The sequence below is a fragment of the Plasmodium sp. gorilla clade G2 genome (genome assembly GCF_900097015.1).
Source record: "Plasmodium sp. gorilla clade G2 genome assembly, chromosome: 11".
Lineage (NCBI taxonomy): Eukaryota > Apicomplexa > Aconoidasida > Haemosporida > Plasmodiidae > Plasmodium > Plasmodium adleri (nom. inval.).
Genome location: NC_041703.1, coordinates 197,230 through 212,500, shown reverse-complemented (window position 1 = coordinate 212,500; position 15,271 = coordinate 197,230). Strand labels below are relative to the sequence as shown.

Genomic DNA, 15,271 nt, shown 5'->3' with positions numbered 1-15,271 from the left:
TATATAGGGATTATATAAAAATGGTGAGTACACATTTCTAAAGCTAGCTTTCATATTGAAATCTTGATAAGCTATAATCAAAATGAAAAATGTGAAAAATGTGAAAAATATTAAATATATATATATATTGATAATGTAGAAACAATATGTATATGTATATATATATATATATATCTATATATATATCAATATATATATCTATATATATATATTACCTAGAGGTTGATAATTAGTCGAAGGGAAATTATTTACATTTGGAATAATCATATTTTGATATCCCATTTTTGATATATCCGAAATATTATTCACATTATTATAAATAGGGTATTTAAAAGAATTTGTTTTATCCCTATTTTTCATAAATCGTTTATCCTTTTTTTCATTTTTCATTAAATAATTCTCAGATGGCATATCTATTAAAAGGAAAATTAAGCATAATTTATATGCACACCCTATATATAATATATAAGAGCAAATAACAATATATATATATATATATATGTAGTATTTATTACGAAAAAGATGTTTATATTTATCATCTCTCATGGAGGCCACGTCAACCACAATTTCCTTTCCACAAATTATATGTAACTTTTCTTTTAGGACCTAAGAATTATGTTTAATATTTGCAAACATTATCATGTATATATATATATATATATATATATGTATGCTTACGTAATATTATGTATTCTTTATTTTTACCTTGTTCATCGATTCCTGTTTTTCAAATGAAACAAAACCGAAACCTTTATTTTTATTATTTGATATATTTCTTGAAACATATATATCTACAATTTTTCCATATTTAGAAAAATATGTTTCCAAATCTTTTTTGCTTGCTTCGAATGGTAATCTGGTGGCAAATATTCGTGGGTATTCCTTAATCACCTAAAAGTAAAATATATATATATATATATATATATATATATATATTTATGCATATGTGTTTGTTATTATTATTATTATTTTATTTTATTTTTTTTTTATTATTACCTCATCCACAAAAACAGATTTCTCCTTTTGAGCAGTCTTATTATTTTTTTGTTCGGTTTTTTTTTTTTTTTTATACTCATCCTTGTTATTTATAATGGAATCCTTTTCATTTCCATTTAATTTATTAATGTTGTTCTCTCCTTTAGAAGGTGAGGACATTGTATCATTCACTTCGTTTTGGTTTTTTTTATTATCTTTTCCATTTTTTTGAATATCGTGACCTTCGCTTTTTAATATATTATTACCTAAAAAATAAATTTATTATTTAAATATATAACATTATTATATTATATCATATTATTTATCTATTTATTTATTTTTATTTTTTTTTTTTTCTATGTGTGAATACTTTTAATATTATCATTTCCAATGTCCGTCTTTCCATTTTGATCTTTTCCTTGAATATCTTTATCATTCATTTTATTATCATCCTTAATTTCTCCTCTATCGTTATGTATAATATTTTCTTTTTCTTTTGATGACAAGTTATTCTTTTCATTTGATAATTTTAATATTTTATTATGAGATGTAACATATTTTTTATCGAACGTATCATTTTCTTTACACTCAAAGTTATCCTGACTTCTTTCTTTTACTGATATTTCATTAAATATATTATTACTTACGTTATTTGTATCTCTATCTTCATATATATTATTTGTTTTATAATCCTCCCTTTTGATCTTTATACATTTTTCATTCTGATTTGTATCTTTATCTATTTCTTCTTGTTCTGCAGATTTCTTTGTTTTTTCTTCTTGCATTTCCTGAAAATATTTCATATTTCAGGTTCCAAAGTTGGAAACAAAAAAAAAAAAAAAAACAGAAAAAAAACAAGAAAAAAAAAAAAAATTCATATATGTTAAAAATATAAAAAAGTATAAAAATTTTTCTCCCCTTAATTAAAATTTTTACTCAAAAAAAAAAAAAATAAAATAATAAAAATAATATATACGTACAATATATATATATAATATTTATATATATGTAATAAAAAAATAAATTCAATGTTTTTCCTCGTGATCTTTAATGTGTGAACGTTTACGTATTTATTTTTTAAAATATATATATATATATATATATGTATGTATTAAAAAAATAAATTCAATGTTTTTCCTTGTGATGTTTAACGTGTGAACGTTTATGTATTTTATTTTTTAAAAACGTATCATTTATATACATGTTATAAAAAAATAAATTCAATGTTTTTTCTGGTGATTTTCAAGTGTGAACGTTTATGTATTTTATTTTTTAAAAACATATCATATATATATATATATATAATATGTCGATGTGTTACATAAGAAAAATTTTATTAATACATGGGGAAAAAAAACAAACAAATAAATAAATAAATAAATAAACAAAAATATTATATATATATTTATTTATTTAACCATTCATTGAATTGTCATAAAATATTCCTACAAATTTTTATATATATGATAATTACAATATATTATGCTGCATGTATGAAAAATTATTATAAAATTTTTTCATATTTTGTGTAAGTGGATATATATAATATTTTTCGGGAATATAATATATTCTTTCATCAAAAATAAAAAAGCTTATTCATTTAGGCACCATACAATATATATATTATATATATTATATATATATACAATGAATCAAATATATATATTTTTTTTTGGTTATATTTTACTATATTTTTTAATGTTATAAAATCATATGATATATTTGAAGGTGTCTTATATATATATATTTTCTGATAATTATTCAGCATATAAATGAAGATATATATCATATAATATAATATATTATTAAAATACCTATGAGAAAAAAAAAAAAATTATATAACCATTGCATGTTTTTATTCATTGTAATATAATAATATTATTTATTTATTATTTATACATAGACATAAAAATTTATATAAACATATTTGCTAAGCTTAAAAGATATTTATTATAATAACTAAATAATAATATTATGTGAAATTACAAATTTTTTAAAATTATATAATTATTTTATATACAAAAATTTAATTTAAAAAAAAATAAAGTGTGTTGTATAATTGTTTTAAGTTAAAATAAAAATAAAAAATTATGTTTAAAAATACTTTAAAAATTAAAAAATAATAAAAAGTAAATAAATAATTACATATAAAGACAAAGAAATTTTATATATAATAAAATATATATATATATATATATAATATTTACAATTATCATTGACCTCTTCCTCCTCTTCTCATGGCACCTCCGCGACCTCGTCCATACGTGCCCCTATTCATGCCACCTCGGCCTCTACCACGTCCTCCTCTTCCTCTTCCCATATTTCTAGCTTTTTCTAAAAATAAAATGAAAAAAAAAAAAAAAAAAAATTGTTTTTTAAATTCTGAACAAGTCAGAATATATATATATATATATATATATATATTTTTTTTTTTTTTTTTTTTTTTTTTTTTTTGTATTTACGTTCGGCTGTTTCTTCAATGGCTTGTTCTATAGCTTGATCTTGCACACGAATATATTTTATACTATTTCCTCTCACATAACACTCTGAAATTTTCCAGAATTTATCTCCATCTTTTGATGTACATATTATATTTTTCATATGCAAATTCATAAATCGATCACAGAAAACTAAAAAACCACTGTATGTTTCTCCATTCTTTAATTCAACCATCTGAATAAGAAAAATATTTGTATAAAAAAAAAAATATATAAGAGGGTGCAAATAAAAATATGTAAATATATTAAACGTGATATATATATATATATATATATATATATATATATATATATATATTATTTTCACAATGAGACATATTAAGTAGTTGTTTAAATTTTATGCATATCTAACCACTGGTTGATTTTGAGAACATTTTAACAAAGTTAAGGGAAACTGAAAGAAAAAAAAAAAAAAAAAAAAAAAAAATTAAATAAGAAACATATAAATGAATATAATATTATTATATCTTTTTTTTTATTTAATACATAATTGAGAAATGACACATAAATGTGTATATAACAATTTAATATATATAATGACTTACCACCATATTTCATTTATTAGTTTACAACAAAAAACAAAAAAAAAAAATAAAAATATCTAAATAAATAATTAATAAAATATATAAAAATATAAATATATATATCCTTTCTCTAAATGAAAAATGAAAATATCAATAATATTTTATATCTTGATCAGCATAATTATGAAATATGGTCAATAATTATACCAAATAAAATTTAATTCTGATTTCTATAATATATCATATAGGAGTACATATAATTATAACACTTTGATGTTTTCTTTATATATACATATATATGTATGTCTTAAAAAGTATTAAATGAAAATACAAAATGAGTTATTCTAAATATTAAATTTTTTATTTCACTTATTTCTAATATATTATATATTACTAAACAAGATTATTTTTAACATAAGTATTAAGAGAAATAATCAATATTGTGAGAAATTATAATAAACAAACATATAAAATATATATATATATATATATATATATTATTTAATTTTTTATTATTTGAATATCCTTCCAAATATTTAATTATTTTTTAAGAATAAATGTATATTTATTTCTAGTGAAATTATGAAATAGCACAAATCATCAAATATACAAAAAAAAAGATGTCAATATTTTTTATAGTTTACAAATATATATTATTATAATATATAAAATAATTATACAAAAAAATATAATATATATATATTAAAAAATAAAATAAATAAAATATATATATTATATTATTTTATATGGATTTATTGTAATAATATATTATATATATAGTTATATGTATATTATATATATATAATATATATATTTTATTTTTATATATATTATATATATAATATATTATAATATATGCAATAATACTTTGTAGATTTCACAAGTGGAAAAAAAAAAAATAAAAATAACAAGAAGATTTAAAATTTTTGATACATTAAATACTGTTATATTAAAATTTATTATAGATATTTTAAATATATAAGATATATTTTTATTATTGACGCTCATAAAAAAGAAAAGTATGACTTATAAAATTATTATTTTAGGAAGGAATGATTTTAAAAATAAGATTATTATTTTATTTCTTAATATGCTTATTGTTAATTTTTTTTTTTTTTTTTTTTTTTTTTTTTTTTTTGTGTAATTTAAAAAAAAATTAATAATGATAAAATAAATATTAACAATAAGATAGCACTTTTTAATATAAAAAAAAAAAAAAAAATGTTAATGAGAAAAAAATAAAAAGATTAAAGAATGGATTTTAATACCTTTCTAAGTTTTTCGCTAGTTTCATCTTTAGTAGCGTATATATTTGACTTTGTATTATTTAGAATTTCTATACATTGTATATTTAAGTCTTTCCATTCTTTATCTTCTAATTCGTCGAGTTCTTTTTTTTCATTTTCATATGTCTTCATAAAATTTTCAGTTTGTAAATAAAACTCCTACAATGAAATATACATATATATATATATATATATATAACACATGTGTATATATAGATAGATGATAGCTCATTTTTTTTTTTTTTTTTTTTGTCGTTATTATTAATTTTTTGTATGTTTGACCTTGATTTTATTCTTATAATTGTTTACAACATTAGCTAATTCACGTTTTAATTTTTGATACAATTTATTTTTGTCTTTAATATTTTTTTCATGTTTTCTAATATCCTCCTTTAATTTTTTTATCTTATCATCAATTTCTTGTTTAATATTATTTTTCTCATCATTTACATTATTAATTAGATTAATTTTTGTATCTTCAACGATATTGTCTATATCAAGTTCATATTTTCTTTTAGATTCTTTCGTTATTTTTTTTATATGTTGGATCATTTGTAGAACGTCTTCATCGTTCTCATAAAATTCCGACATTTTTTTTTTGATGATTGATTAAATAAAATTAAAAAAAAAAAAAAAAAATTCTTGTATCAAATTTTTTTTTGTTAACAATTTTTATACGTTCAAAAATAATATTACAATATATAAAAGGTACACCACAAAAATAAAAAAAATATACATATATATATATATATATTAATTTTATTTATTTTTTTTAAATGTGAAAAGTGGATAGGGAGATAAATACATATATATAATATAATAAAACACTTTAAGAAATTTCAACAAATTTGTATATACACAACACAAAAAATAAAAAATAAAAATAAATAAATAATATGAAGATAAAAATGAATATATTTTTTATATATGGTACATATAGAAATAACACATATGATATGATATCATATAAACATAAAAATTACAAAAAAAATTATAAGTATATATATATATATATATATATATATATATATTTATGTTCCATCCATAAATGAAATTAATGCATCCTCTACTTTGGTATTTGCCTAAAAAAAAAAAAAAAAAAAAAGAAAAATCACATAATAATATAAAAAAAAATAATAAAAGGTATATTAGAAAAAAAAAAAAAAAAAAAAAAAAAAGAAACTATCAATTTGTATATATTTTTATAAAAGGTTTACCTTTTGATATAACGTAGATATTGTTTTTAAAATATGTTCAAATGTAGGTCTTTTATATCTATTTCTATTTACACATGCTTTTATCAAACTCTGGAAAACAAGAAAAATAAAATAGTATATTTATAAACATAATAAATGATATATATATATATATATATATGTGTGACCCTCTTGTGATATATATTTTTTCTTGTTGTCTTATTATTACTTGTATTGACACTGGGATATTGTTAAAGGATAATTCTTCATTAGCATATCCAACTGCAGCCTATAATTTAAAATAATAAAAAGTATTTAAATAGGGGTATTCAAATATAAAGTTATATTTATTTAAATTTTTCTTTTTTTTGTCTCTTATTACCATAATGTGTGAGGCAAAGGGATAATTGAATGGTATGTCATTAGATAGCTAAAATAAAAAAAAAAATAATTCAAATAATTTTTACTTATAAGTATATATAATATTTATAAAATATCCATTCAACATTAAAAAAACAATTTTCTTTTTTTTTTTTTTTTTTTTTTTTTTTTTTACCATTTGCCAAAGTATGATTCCGAAGGCATAAATATCTGAATAAAATTTTTTATTTTTTTTTCCCCTTAATATCTAAAATAAAAAAGAAATAAATTTGTTTGTTCATTGTATGTAAATTAATATATATAAATAATATATATATATATTTATATATATACTTCTGGGGGTGTCCAATAAAAAATGGATGGATAAGAACTATCAGTGGAAACATCAATATATTGTGTATTATATTTATACACATTATTATTATGATCATATAAATATAATAAATCATTATTTTTTTTCTTGACAATTTTCATTTTTTTCGCGTTCTTTTCTTCATATTCTTTCTTATTAATTTTTATGACACTGTTTGATGAAACTATATAGGAATAATCAATATTCATATCGAGACATTCTTCTATTTGTGAAATTCCAAAGTCGGATATTTTAGCATTCAGAGAATCGTCAAGTAATATATTTGTTGGCTTTAAATTTATAGGACTCATCTGATATAAAGAGGAGTAAGGGTGGGGGAAAATAAACATGAATATATAAAAATATATGTATATATATATATATATATAAGAATATTTTGATTGAGTTAAAAACGAAAAAAAAAATATATAGGCAAAAATAAATTTATGTAATCATTACCTTTTCCTTTTCTAAATAAGTGCAAGCCAAAGTCACATCTCTATATTTAAAAAAAAAAAAAAAAAAAAAAAAAAAAAAAAATGTATATAACATATATATAATATATTTGTATATATATATATATATATATATTTATTGATATTTATGTCTATATTTATAATTTTTACGTTATAATTTTCATGATTTTTTGAACACTAAGACGATCATTTTGGTCATTAACTTGTTGTGAATTAAAATGTACATGAGTTTTTAAATAACTAAATAGAACTTTTCTTTTCATTTTTTCTTTTTCATTTTTTAAATATGATGATAATTCTTTTTGATAAGGCGGAAATGTATATGGTTGATTTATTTGTATTTCATTACATTTTTGAATTTTTTTATGTGATATAATATTATTTTTGAAATTACTTTTTTTTATATTATATTTTATTTGTGAGGCATAACTGGTACATTCATTATTCTGTTCAGTGTCTTGTTGAAGGTTTTGATTAATATGTTGTTCCTTTGAATTTATTGATGTGTTTTTATGATGGTCATAAAAATTATTATCATACATATTGTCATGATTCATATTATTATCATACATATTATTATCATACATATTATTGTCATACATATTATTATCATTATTATCGTATGCACCACATAATACATTATGCTCGTAATTAAATATATTAATTTTCTTCTTATATACATCATAATAACTTTGTTTCATATTATTTATACTATGATCAGAAAGAGTACTTGTATTATCATCATAATTAAAATCTTTATTTTCTTCAATTTTGTTATTTAAGTAATGAAAATTTTCTTTCTGTATTTGACTAATATCTGTGGAGTTATTATCATCACTTGATATATTACTTTTTTCTGATAAATCTAAAAATGTATCTTGATTATCAATATTATTTTGATCCTCATTAGGAACTTCCTCCTCCGTATTACTATTATTATAATCTTTCTTTTTTTTTTTGTTTGTGTTTATTTTTTTAATTTCCTCTTGTTGTGTATTATATAACAGTGTCTTATACTTTTGAAAGAAAGTGCTTATATATACATGTTTATATTTAATACAGTGTAAATATGAGAAGAGACACTTATTTTTCATATATTCATAAATAATAAAAATAAAAGGATAATGTATAGAAACTCCCATTATAAGAACAAAATTTGAATGTCTCATGTTGTATAGATTATATAAAATTTGATGTAGTTTTTTAAAATTTTTTATTTTTCCAACTAATATTTTTATAGCTACTTCTTTGCCCATATATTTACCTTTAAACATTCTACTTTTCATTTTTTTATATTTTACAAAATTATTTATATTTTGTTCTTTATTTGTTGAAAATATGTTTGTGTTTATATCTATAAAGGATGTGTTGTTTTTTTTATTAAATGAGAAGTTATGATTAATAATATTATCTTTAATATAACGATTATTTATATTATATATTTCATTTGTATTGTCTATATAATAATTTTCGATAGGGTGTATAAATATTAAATCTTCATGTGGAATTATAAAACCATTCATATAAGAATATGCTAATTTTGTGTTCATATATATATTATTACAATATTTAATTATTTTATTTCTATTAAAATTTACAATATCATTACTTGCATTTGAAAATAATGAAGAAATATATGAGGAGGAAGAAGGACATGTGGAAGACATACTACAAGAAGATACTAAAGAATTGTTATATGATGACTGTAAGGATGGCTTAATATTATAACGATATGATTCAGAAGTGTATGAATGAGAAGATGACACTTCAGAACTTGATTTATTCAAAACGAATGAGAATTGTTTCTGTTTTTTTTTATCATTGTTATATTTTGATTTGCTTCTTTTTATTTTTATATTTTCCGAATTATTATTATTGCTTAAGACATCTAAAGGAAGGTTTTTTATGTGTTCTATATTAGATTGTGATGAAGATAATAATTTCTTTTCATATGAGGGTAAACGTTCTAAAGAACTGCAAGAAGATGAATCGGAAAAGCTGTTACTATAAGATAAGGGAGAAGATAATGATGATGAGTTATAAAATATACTATCACTACATATATCTTTTGATAAGTCATTTATTAAATCATATTGGTCATTTGAACTTTCCAATGATTTATTTTTTTTACATTTAATAATTTTTTTTTTTTTTTCATTATTATCATATTCAAATGATAGATTCTTTTTATTCATGATATTTTTATTTTCATAATCATTTTGATGAATATAATTTTTTTGATTCTTACAATTATTAATATTATCATCATTATATTGAAAGGTATCATTTTTTATATTTTTAACATTCTTATGAATAGCTAAATCTATATATTTTTTATCCATGTTGTTCGATTTTTTTGTTTCTTTATTTTTTTTTTTTTTTTTTTTTGTGATGTTATCCTTTTGTCTGATATAATTTTTATATTCTTCTATTTGAATAAAGTTATTAAATTTTTTATTATATGCGGTAACTTGCAGATTCTTTATTAATTGTAATATTTTAATTGCATGTCCAAATGCTATAATTCCAAATTCATTTCTGACAGTATTTATATTAATATATTTTAATTTATCACCTGTAATATTATTTTTATAAAAACTTATTATCCATTTGATGGGTACATTGCATAGCATGAGCCATTGAATTACTTCTTTTAAAGACCATGTTTCATAATTTTCAATATTTAGATTTTCTATATTATTTGAAAAATATTTAAAAATATTTTTTCTTTCATTTTTTTTATAAATGGATATATTCATTTTGTTCTTACGTTGACCATTTAAGTTGTCGTTTTTTATAAACTTTGATTGATTGATGTTATGATGAAATATTTTATGTTGTGTAGGAAATAATATTTGTGATTTTTTTTTTTTTTTTTTTAAAATATCGAGTAGATTAATATTTCCTGAGTCTGAACTGTAAGATAGTGATGAGGAAGAGGTATTATATTCACTATGATTGTTATTAAAAATTTTATTATTAAAAATATTATTATTATTAAAAATTTTATTATTATTATTATTATTGTTGTTATTTTTTTTCTTCATATGAGTAGTATCAATATAATTATACAATTCTTCTTTATAATTAGTGTGTTCTATTGAATAATTTCTTTTTTCTTCCTTATCAGAATAAGAATGATTATGAGAATTATTATGGAGGTCGTTACTATAATTATTATGTTTATGATAAGATTCTTTATTATTTATATTATCAAAATATATACATTTCTCAATGATATCATGTTTGTAATAAAAATAATAGACTCTATTACTATTATAAGGAAGAACTTTTACTTTACCTATGACTTTATCATCCTTCCAAATATTTATATATCTTGTTAGATTCTTATCAATATATATACCTTTTCCTTCTTTTTTGCCATTTATAAAAGAACAATAAAAGGATTCCCCAGAATTATATAAAATAATACCTTTACCATGTGGTTGATTATTATTATTTAATTTTCCTCTATATTTATAATTCTCATATGTAAACAAATTCTTGGATTTATTACTATCAAGGGTGTTGCCCATTATATAAATGGATATATGTATGTGTTTATTTATTTATTTGTTTTTATTTGTTTATATTTTTTTTAAGAAAAAAGTAATTATATATATATATATATATATATATATATATATATATATTTCACAAATTTATCATAAAAAAGCAACTGCTATGATTATATATATACTTTTAAATAAGAAAATATTTAGGGGTTTCATTTTAAAGATAAGGATTATTTTATATTAAAATAAATCAAAAAATCAAATAATATATGAAGCATAAAAAGGTTGTAAAATTTTTATATAGAAATTATAAAATGGATATTAAAATGATCATATGGAAGGAAATATATATAAACATATAATATATATATATAAATATATAAATATATAAAAATTTTTATGTTTATACTAGACAATTTGTTTCAATAAATATAATCAATATTGTTATATATATATATTTTTTTTTTATTTATTTATTTATCCTCCTTTTTTATGTGTACAAAATATATTATATATATGTATATATATTGATATGTATTAAATTATTTTGCCTTTCCAATTTTATATTTTATATTTTATTTTTTTATATGGGATATTTTTTATTTTTATTTATTTTTTTTTTTTTTTCTATAAGGTGAAATAAAAGTAGCTATTATATAACATTTATATATATAATATTTATTATATATATATGTTCGTTTTGCTTGTAATATTTTTTATATTTTATAGATAAATGGTAATATTCTTACAGTTATATAAATCAAATAAATAATATATATATATATATATATATATATATATATTTTATTATGTAGTGTAAATTTTTTTCTTTTTTTTTATTTTTATTTTTTCTTTTTTTATTTTTTTGTTATGATGGAGAAACGAAATGAAGAACATAAACTTCTAGATATCTTTATAAAATTAATAAAATTAGAAAACCTTTATGAATTAAAAGAGAATGAATTATGTTATGAATATTTAAATAAGGATGAATTAATTGAGAAAGGTATATTATTAAATAATTTAACTATAAAGAGTATAACAAAATATGATGAGAAAAATAATTCTTATATATTAAAATTAGTAAAAAAAAAAAAACATATAGATACAAATGATTTAAGTGATGAAGAAAATTTAGATAATTTCTCTCAGCATCTGTTTTCTAAAGGATGTATAGTACATTTTTCAAGAAAAAGAAAGAAATATATTTTAAATTCATTAAAAGAAAAATCCATGTCTTATCATATAAATGATAATAATAAAAAAAATAATATAAATAGCACATCAATTATTAATGATAATGTAAATATTTATATATGTTCAGTACATAAAATAAAAAAGAATCAAATCAATTTAATATTAAGAAATTCAATAGAATTATGTAAAGAATTAAATGTAAGTAATATTTTTATGTTATGTGATAAAGGGTATTTCGATGTCTGTTTAGTAAGTAGCGATATTTCTACACAAAGACAAATAAATGCTATAAATATTATGAAAAGTAATTTAGATCATCAATCTGATATTTTAAAAATTTTATTTTTTAATAAACATCCATCTCAAAGTCCGATGCTCAAAAGGGTTATGAATATATTTGACGAGTATCAAAAATGTGAATCGAAAGAGTATAAAGTTGGTAATATGAAGGAAAATATAAATGGTAATATGAAAGGATATAATAGTGATAATATAAAAGAAAATATTACTGATAATATAAAAGAAAATATTACTGATAATATAATACAAAATGGGAATGACAATGTGAATACGTATTTTACAACTGCTTCTTTTTCTACACATAATAATAATATTAATTCAACTAATGATATTTTGAATAGCTATATTTATAACTGTGATAATATAAAGTGGGGTATAAAAAATTTAAACATTAATCAGAAAAAAGCTGTTTATTCTTGTCTTTATTCAAATGATATATTTTGTATTCATGGTCCTCCAGGAACTGGAAAAACAACTGTATTATGTGAATTGATTTATCAATTAATTAATAGAAATTATAAAATATTAGTAACAGGTCCTAGTAATGTAAGTGTTGATAATATTTTAAGTAAATGTGTTATAGACTTAAATATTAAAAATGTTATACGTATAGGAATAAAATCTAAAGTAAAAAAAGAATTACATAATTATTGTTATGATGAAAAAATTAAAGAATGTGATAGTTATAAATTATGTGAAGATATTGATAAAGAAATCGAAAAATTAAAATTAGAAATAAATAAATTAAAAAATAAAAAAAAAAGTGATAATAAAATATTTATTGATAGAAAACAAATATATAATTTAAAATATGAAATAAAAAATTTAAATAAAGCTAGAAAAAAAAAAAGAAATGTTTTCTTTAAAGAACTAATGAATAAAAATAATGTTATATTCTCAACATGTTCTAGTACTTCTAATTATGAATTAAATAAATTTGTTAAATATTCAAATTTTCTTTTTGATGCTGTATGTATAGATGAATGTTGTCAATGTACTGAACCTTTATGTTATATTCCTATCTCATTATCAAAAAAAAATGTTTTTTTATTTGGAGATCACAAACAATTATCTCCTTTAATCAAATATAATAAACATAAAAATAAATTAAATATTACATTATTCGAAAGGTTAATTAATAAACATAAACAAAATATATCATTCCTACTAAATATTCAATATCGTATGAATAATTTAATATTATTATGGTCAAATAAAATATTCTATGATCAAAAGTTAATATCTCACAACTCATGTAAGGAAATTACTGTCGACGATCTATTGGAGGCTATTCAAATCAATCAAAAGGAAAAAATAAAATCCAAAGATAATATAAAAAAAAATAACAACAACAATAACAACAACAATAATAATAATAATAATAAAAAAAATAACAATAATAATAGTAAGAAAAAAAAAAATGCCAATAATAAAAAGACAAATAAAAACCATCACCAAGAAATGGATAATCACACATGTGATCAAACAAGTGGTATTATTCAAAATTATAATTATTGCCCTATTACTTGGATAGAAACTGACGGCTTTGATGAGTTCTTAGAAGACATAGATGATAATGATCTAATGAACATGGAATCGAAAAATTTAGAAATCAGTGACAAGAAGAATGACAATTCGAAAGATATGAAAATGAAAGAAAAGGGTGATGTGCAGAAGAAGAGGTGTAATGATGATGATAAAAGGGGAGACAATAACAAAACAAATGATGATAAAAGGGGAGACAATAATAAAAAAAATGATGACAAAAGGGAAGACAATAAAAAAAAAAATAATGAAAAAAGGGAAGACAATAACAAAACAAATGATGAAAAAAGGGAAGATAATAACAAAAAAAATAATGAAAAAAGGGAAGATAATAACAAAAAAAATGATGATAAAAGGGAAGATAATAACAAAAAAAATGATGACTCCCAAAAGGATAATATAAAAAATAATTTATCTGATGATTCAGATGATTATAATAATAATATGTTAATAAAACTAAACGATGAAGAATTAATAAATATGATAAAGATAGATGTAGATGATATTATAAACTTAAATAACAAATCGAGGAGTAATAAAGGAGAAGCATATGTTATATATAAAATAATAGAAAAAATGATTAAAATAGATAATATTAATAGTAACAATATATGTATTATTACACCATATTCTAAACAAACTAATGTATTAAGAAATATTTTTTATGATAATATATATAATGATCCAAATTATTTAAGTACATATAAAAATATTGAAATATCAACAGTGGATTCTTTTCAAGGTAGAGAAAAAGAAATTGTAGTCTTTTCATTAGTGTGTTCAAATTATTTTAAAAATATAGGTTTCTTAAAAGATTATAGAAGATTAAATGTAGCAGTAACAAGAGCAAAGAGACATCTTCTTATTGTAGGGAATTCAAATACTATATCGAATGATGATGTATTAAACCAGTTATATGAAACCATTTTGGAATGTGGAAAGGTATATCTTGTAAATGAATTGATAGATGTAGAAGCAGTTATATTAAACACATGAAAAAATAAAAAATAATAAAATATGAAAATT

The 15,271-nt window shown here is 18.7% G+C and overlaps 5 protein-coding genes across 5 annotated transcripts in view; 1 reads left to right on the top strand and 4 right to left on the bottom strand.

Annotated features, from left to right (window-relative positions):
* Positions 1–1,760, bottom strand: part of PADL01_1105300 (nucleic acid binding protein, putative) — a gene marked incomplete at both ends in the record, with an annotated part of 2,874 nt that extends 1,114 nt beyond the window's left edge. Inside the window, 6 exons of the mRNA XM_028682507.1 lie at positions 1–71; positions 216–413; positions 516–606; positions 706–891; positions 997–1,241; positions 1,346–1,760. The exon at positions 1–71 is cut by the window's left edge and continues 175 nt beyond it. Of these exons, the coding sequence (XP_028538778.1) occupies positions 1–71; positions 216–413; positions 516–606; positions 706–891; positions 997–1,241; positions 1,346–1,760 (1,206 nt within the window). The remainder of the gene's footprint in view (positions 72–215; positions 414–515; positions 607–705; positions 892–996; positions 1,242–1,345) is intronic.
* A 1,427-nt stretch (positions 1,761–3,187) lies between these two features.
* PADL01_1105200 (U6 snRNA-associated Sm-like protein LSm4, putative) lies at positions 3,188–4,024 on the bottom strand (the record flags this gene model as incomplete). Its single annotated transcript, XM_028682506.1, has 4 exons — positions 3,188–3,309; positions 3,438–3,648; positions 3,826–3,867; positions 4,019–4,024. The coding sequence occupies 4 exons, from the start codon at positions 4,022–4,024 to the stop codon at positions 3,188–3,190; spliced, it is 381 nt and encodes a 126-aa protein (XP_028538777.1).
* Positions 4,025–5,244: 1,220 nt separating this feature from the next.
* Positions 5,245–5,874, bottom strand: PADL01_1105100 (conserved Plasmodium protein, unknown function; the record flags this gene model as incomplete). Its single annotated transcript, XM_028682505.1, has 2 exons — positions 5,245–5,442; positions 5,566–5,874. 2 exons carry the CDS (start codon positions 5,872–5,874, stop codon positions 5,245–5,247), a joined length of 507 nt encoding a protein of 168 aa, XP_028538776.1.
* Positions 5,875–6,314: 440 nt separating this feature from the next.
* On the bottom strand, positions 6,315–11,224 carry PADL01_1105000 (protein kinase, putative; the record flags this gene model as incomplete). The annotated part of the gene is made up of 8 exons (XM_028682504.1): positions 6,315–6,365; positions 6,501–6,590; positions 6,709–6,768; positions 6,862–6,909; positions 7,036–7,107; positions 7,194–7,523; positions 7,672–7,711; positions 7,839–11,224. 8 exons carry the CDS (start codon positions 11,222–11,224, stop codon positions 6,315–6,317), a joined length of 4,077 nt encoding a protein of 1,358 aa, XP_028538775.1.
* An 849-nt stretch (positions 11,225–12,073) lies between these two features.
* PADL01_1104900 (dna2/nam7 helicase family member, putative) lies at positions 12,074–15,241 on the top strand (the record flags this gene model as incomplete). Its single annotated transcript, XM_028682502.1, has 1 exon — positions 12,074–15,241. The coding sequence occupies one exon, from the start codon at positions 12,074–12,076 to the stop codon at positions 15,239–15,241; it is 3,168 nt and encodes a 1,055-aa protein (XP_028538774.1).
* Positions 15,242–15,271: the final 30 nt, after the last annotated feature.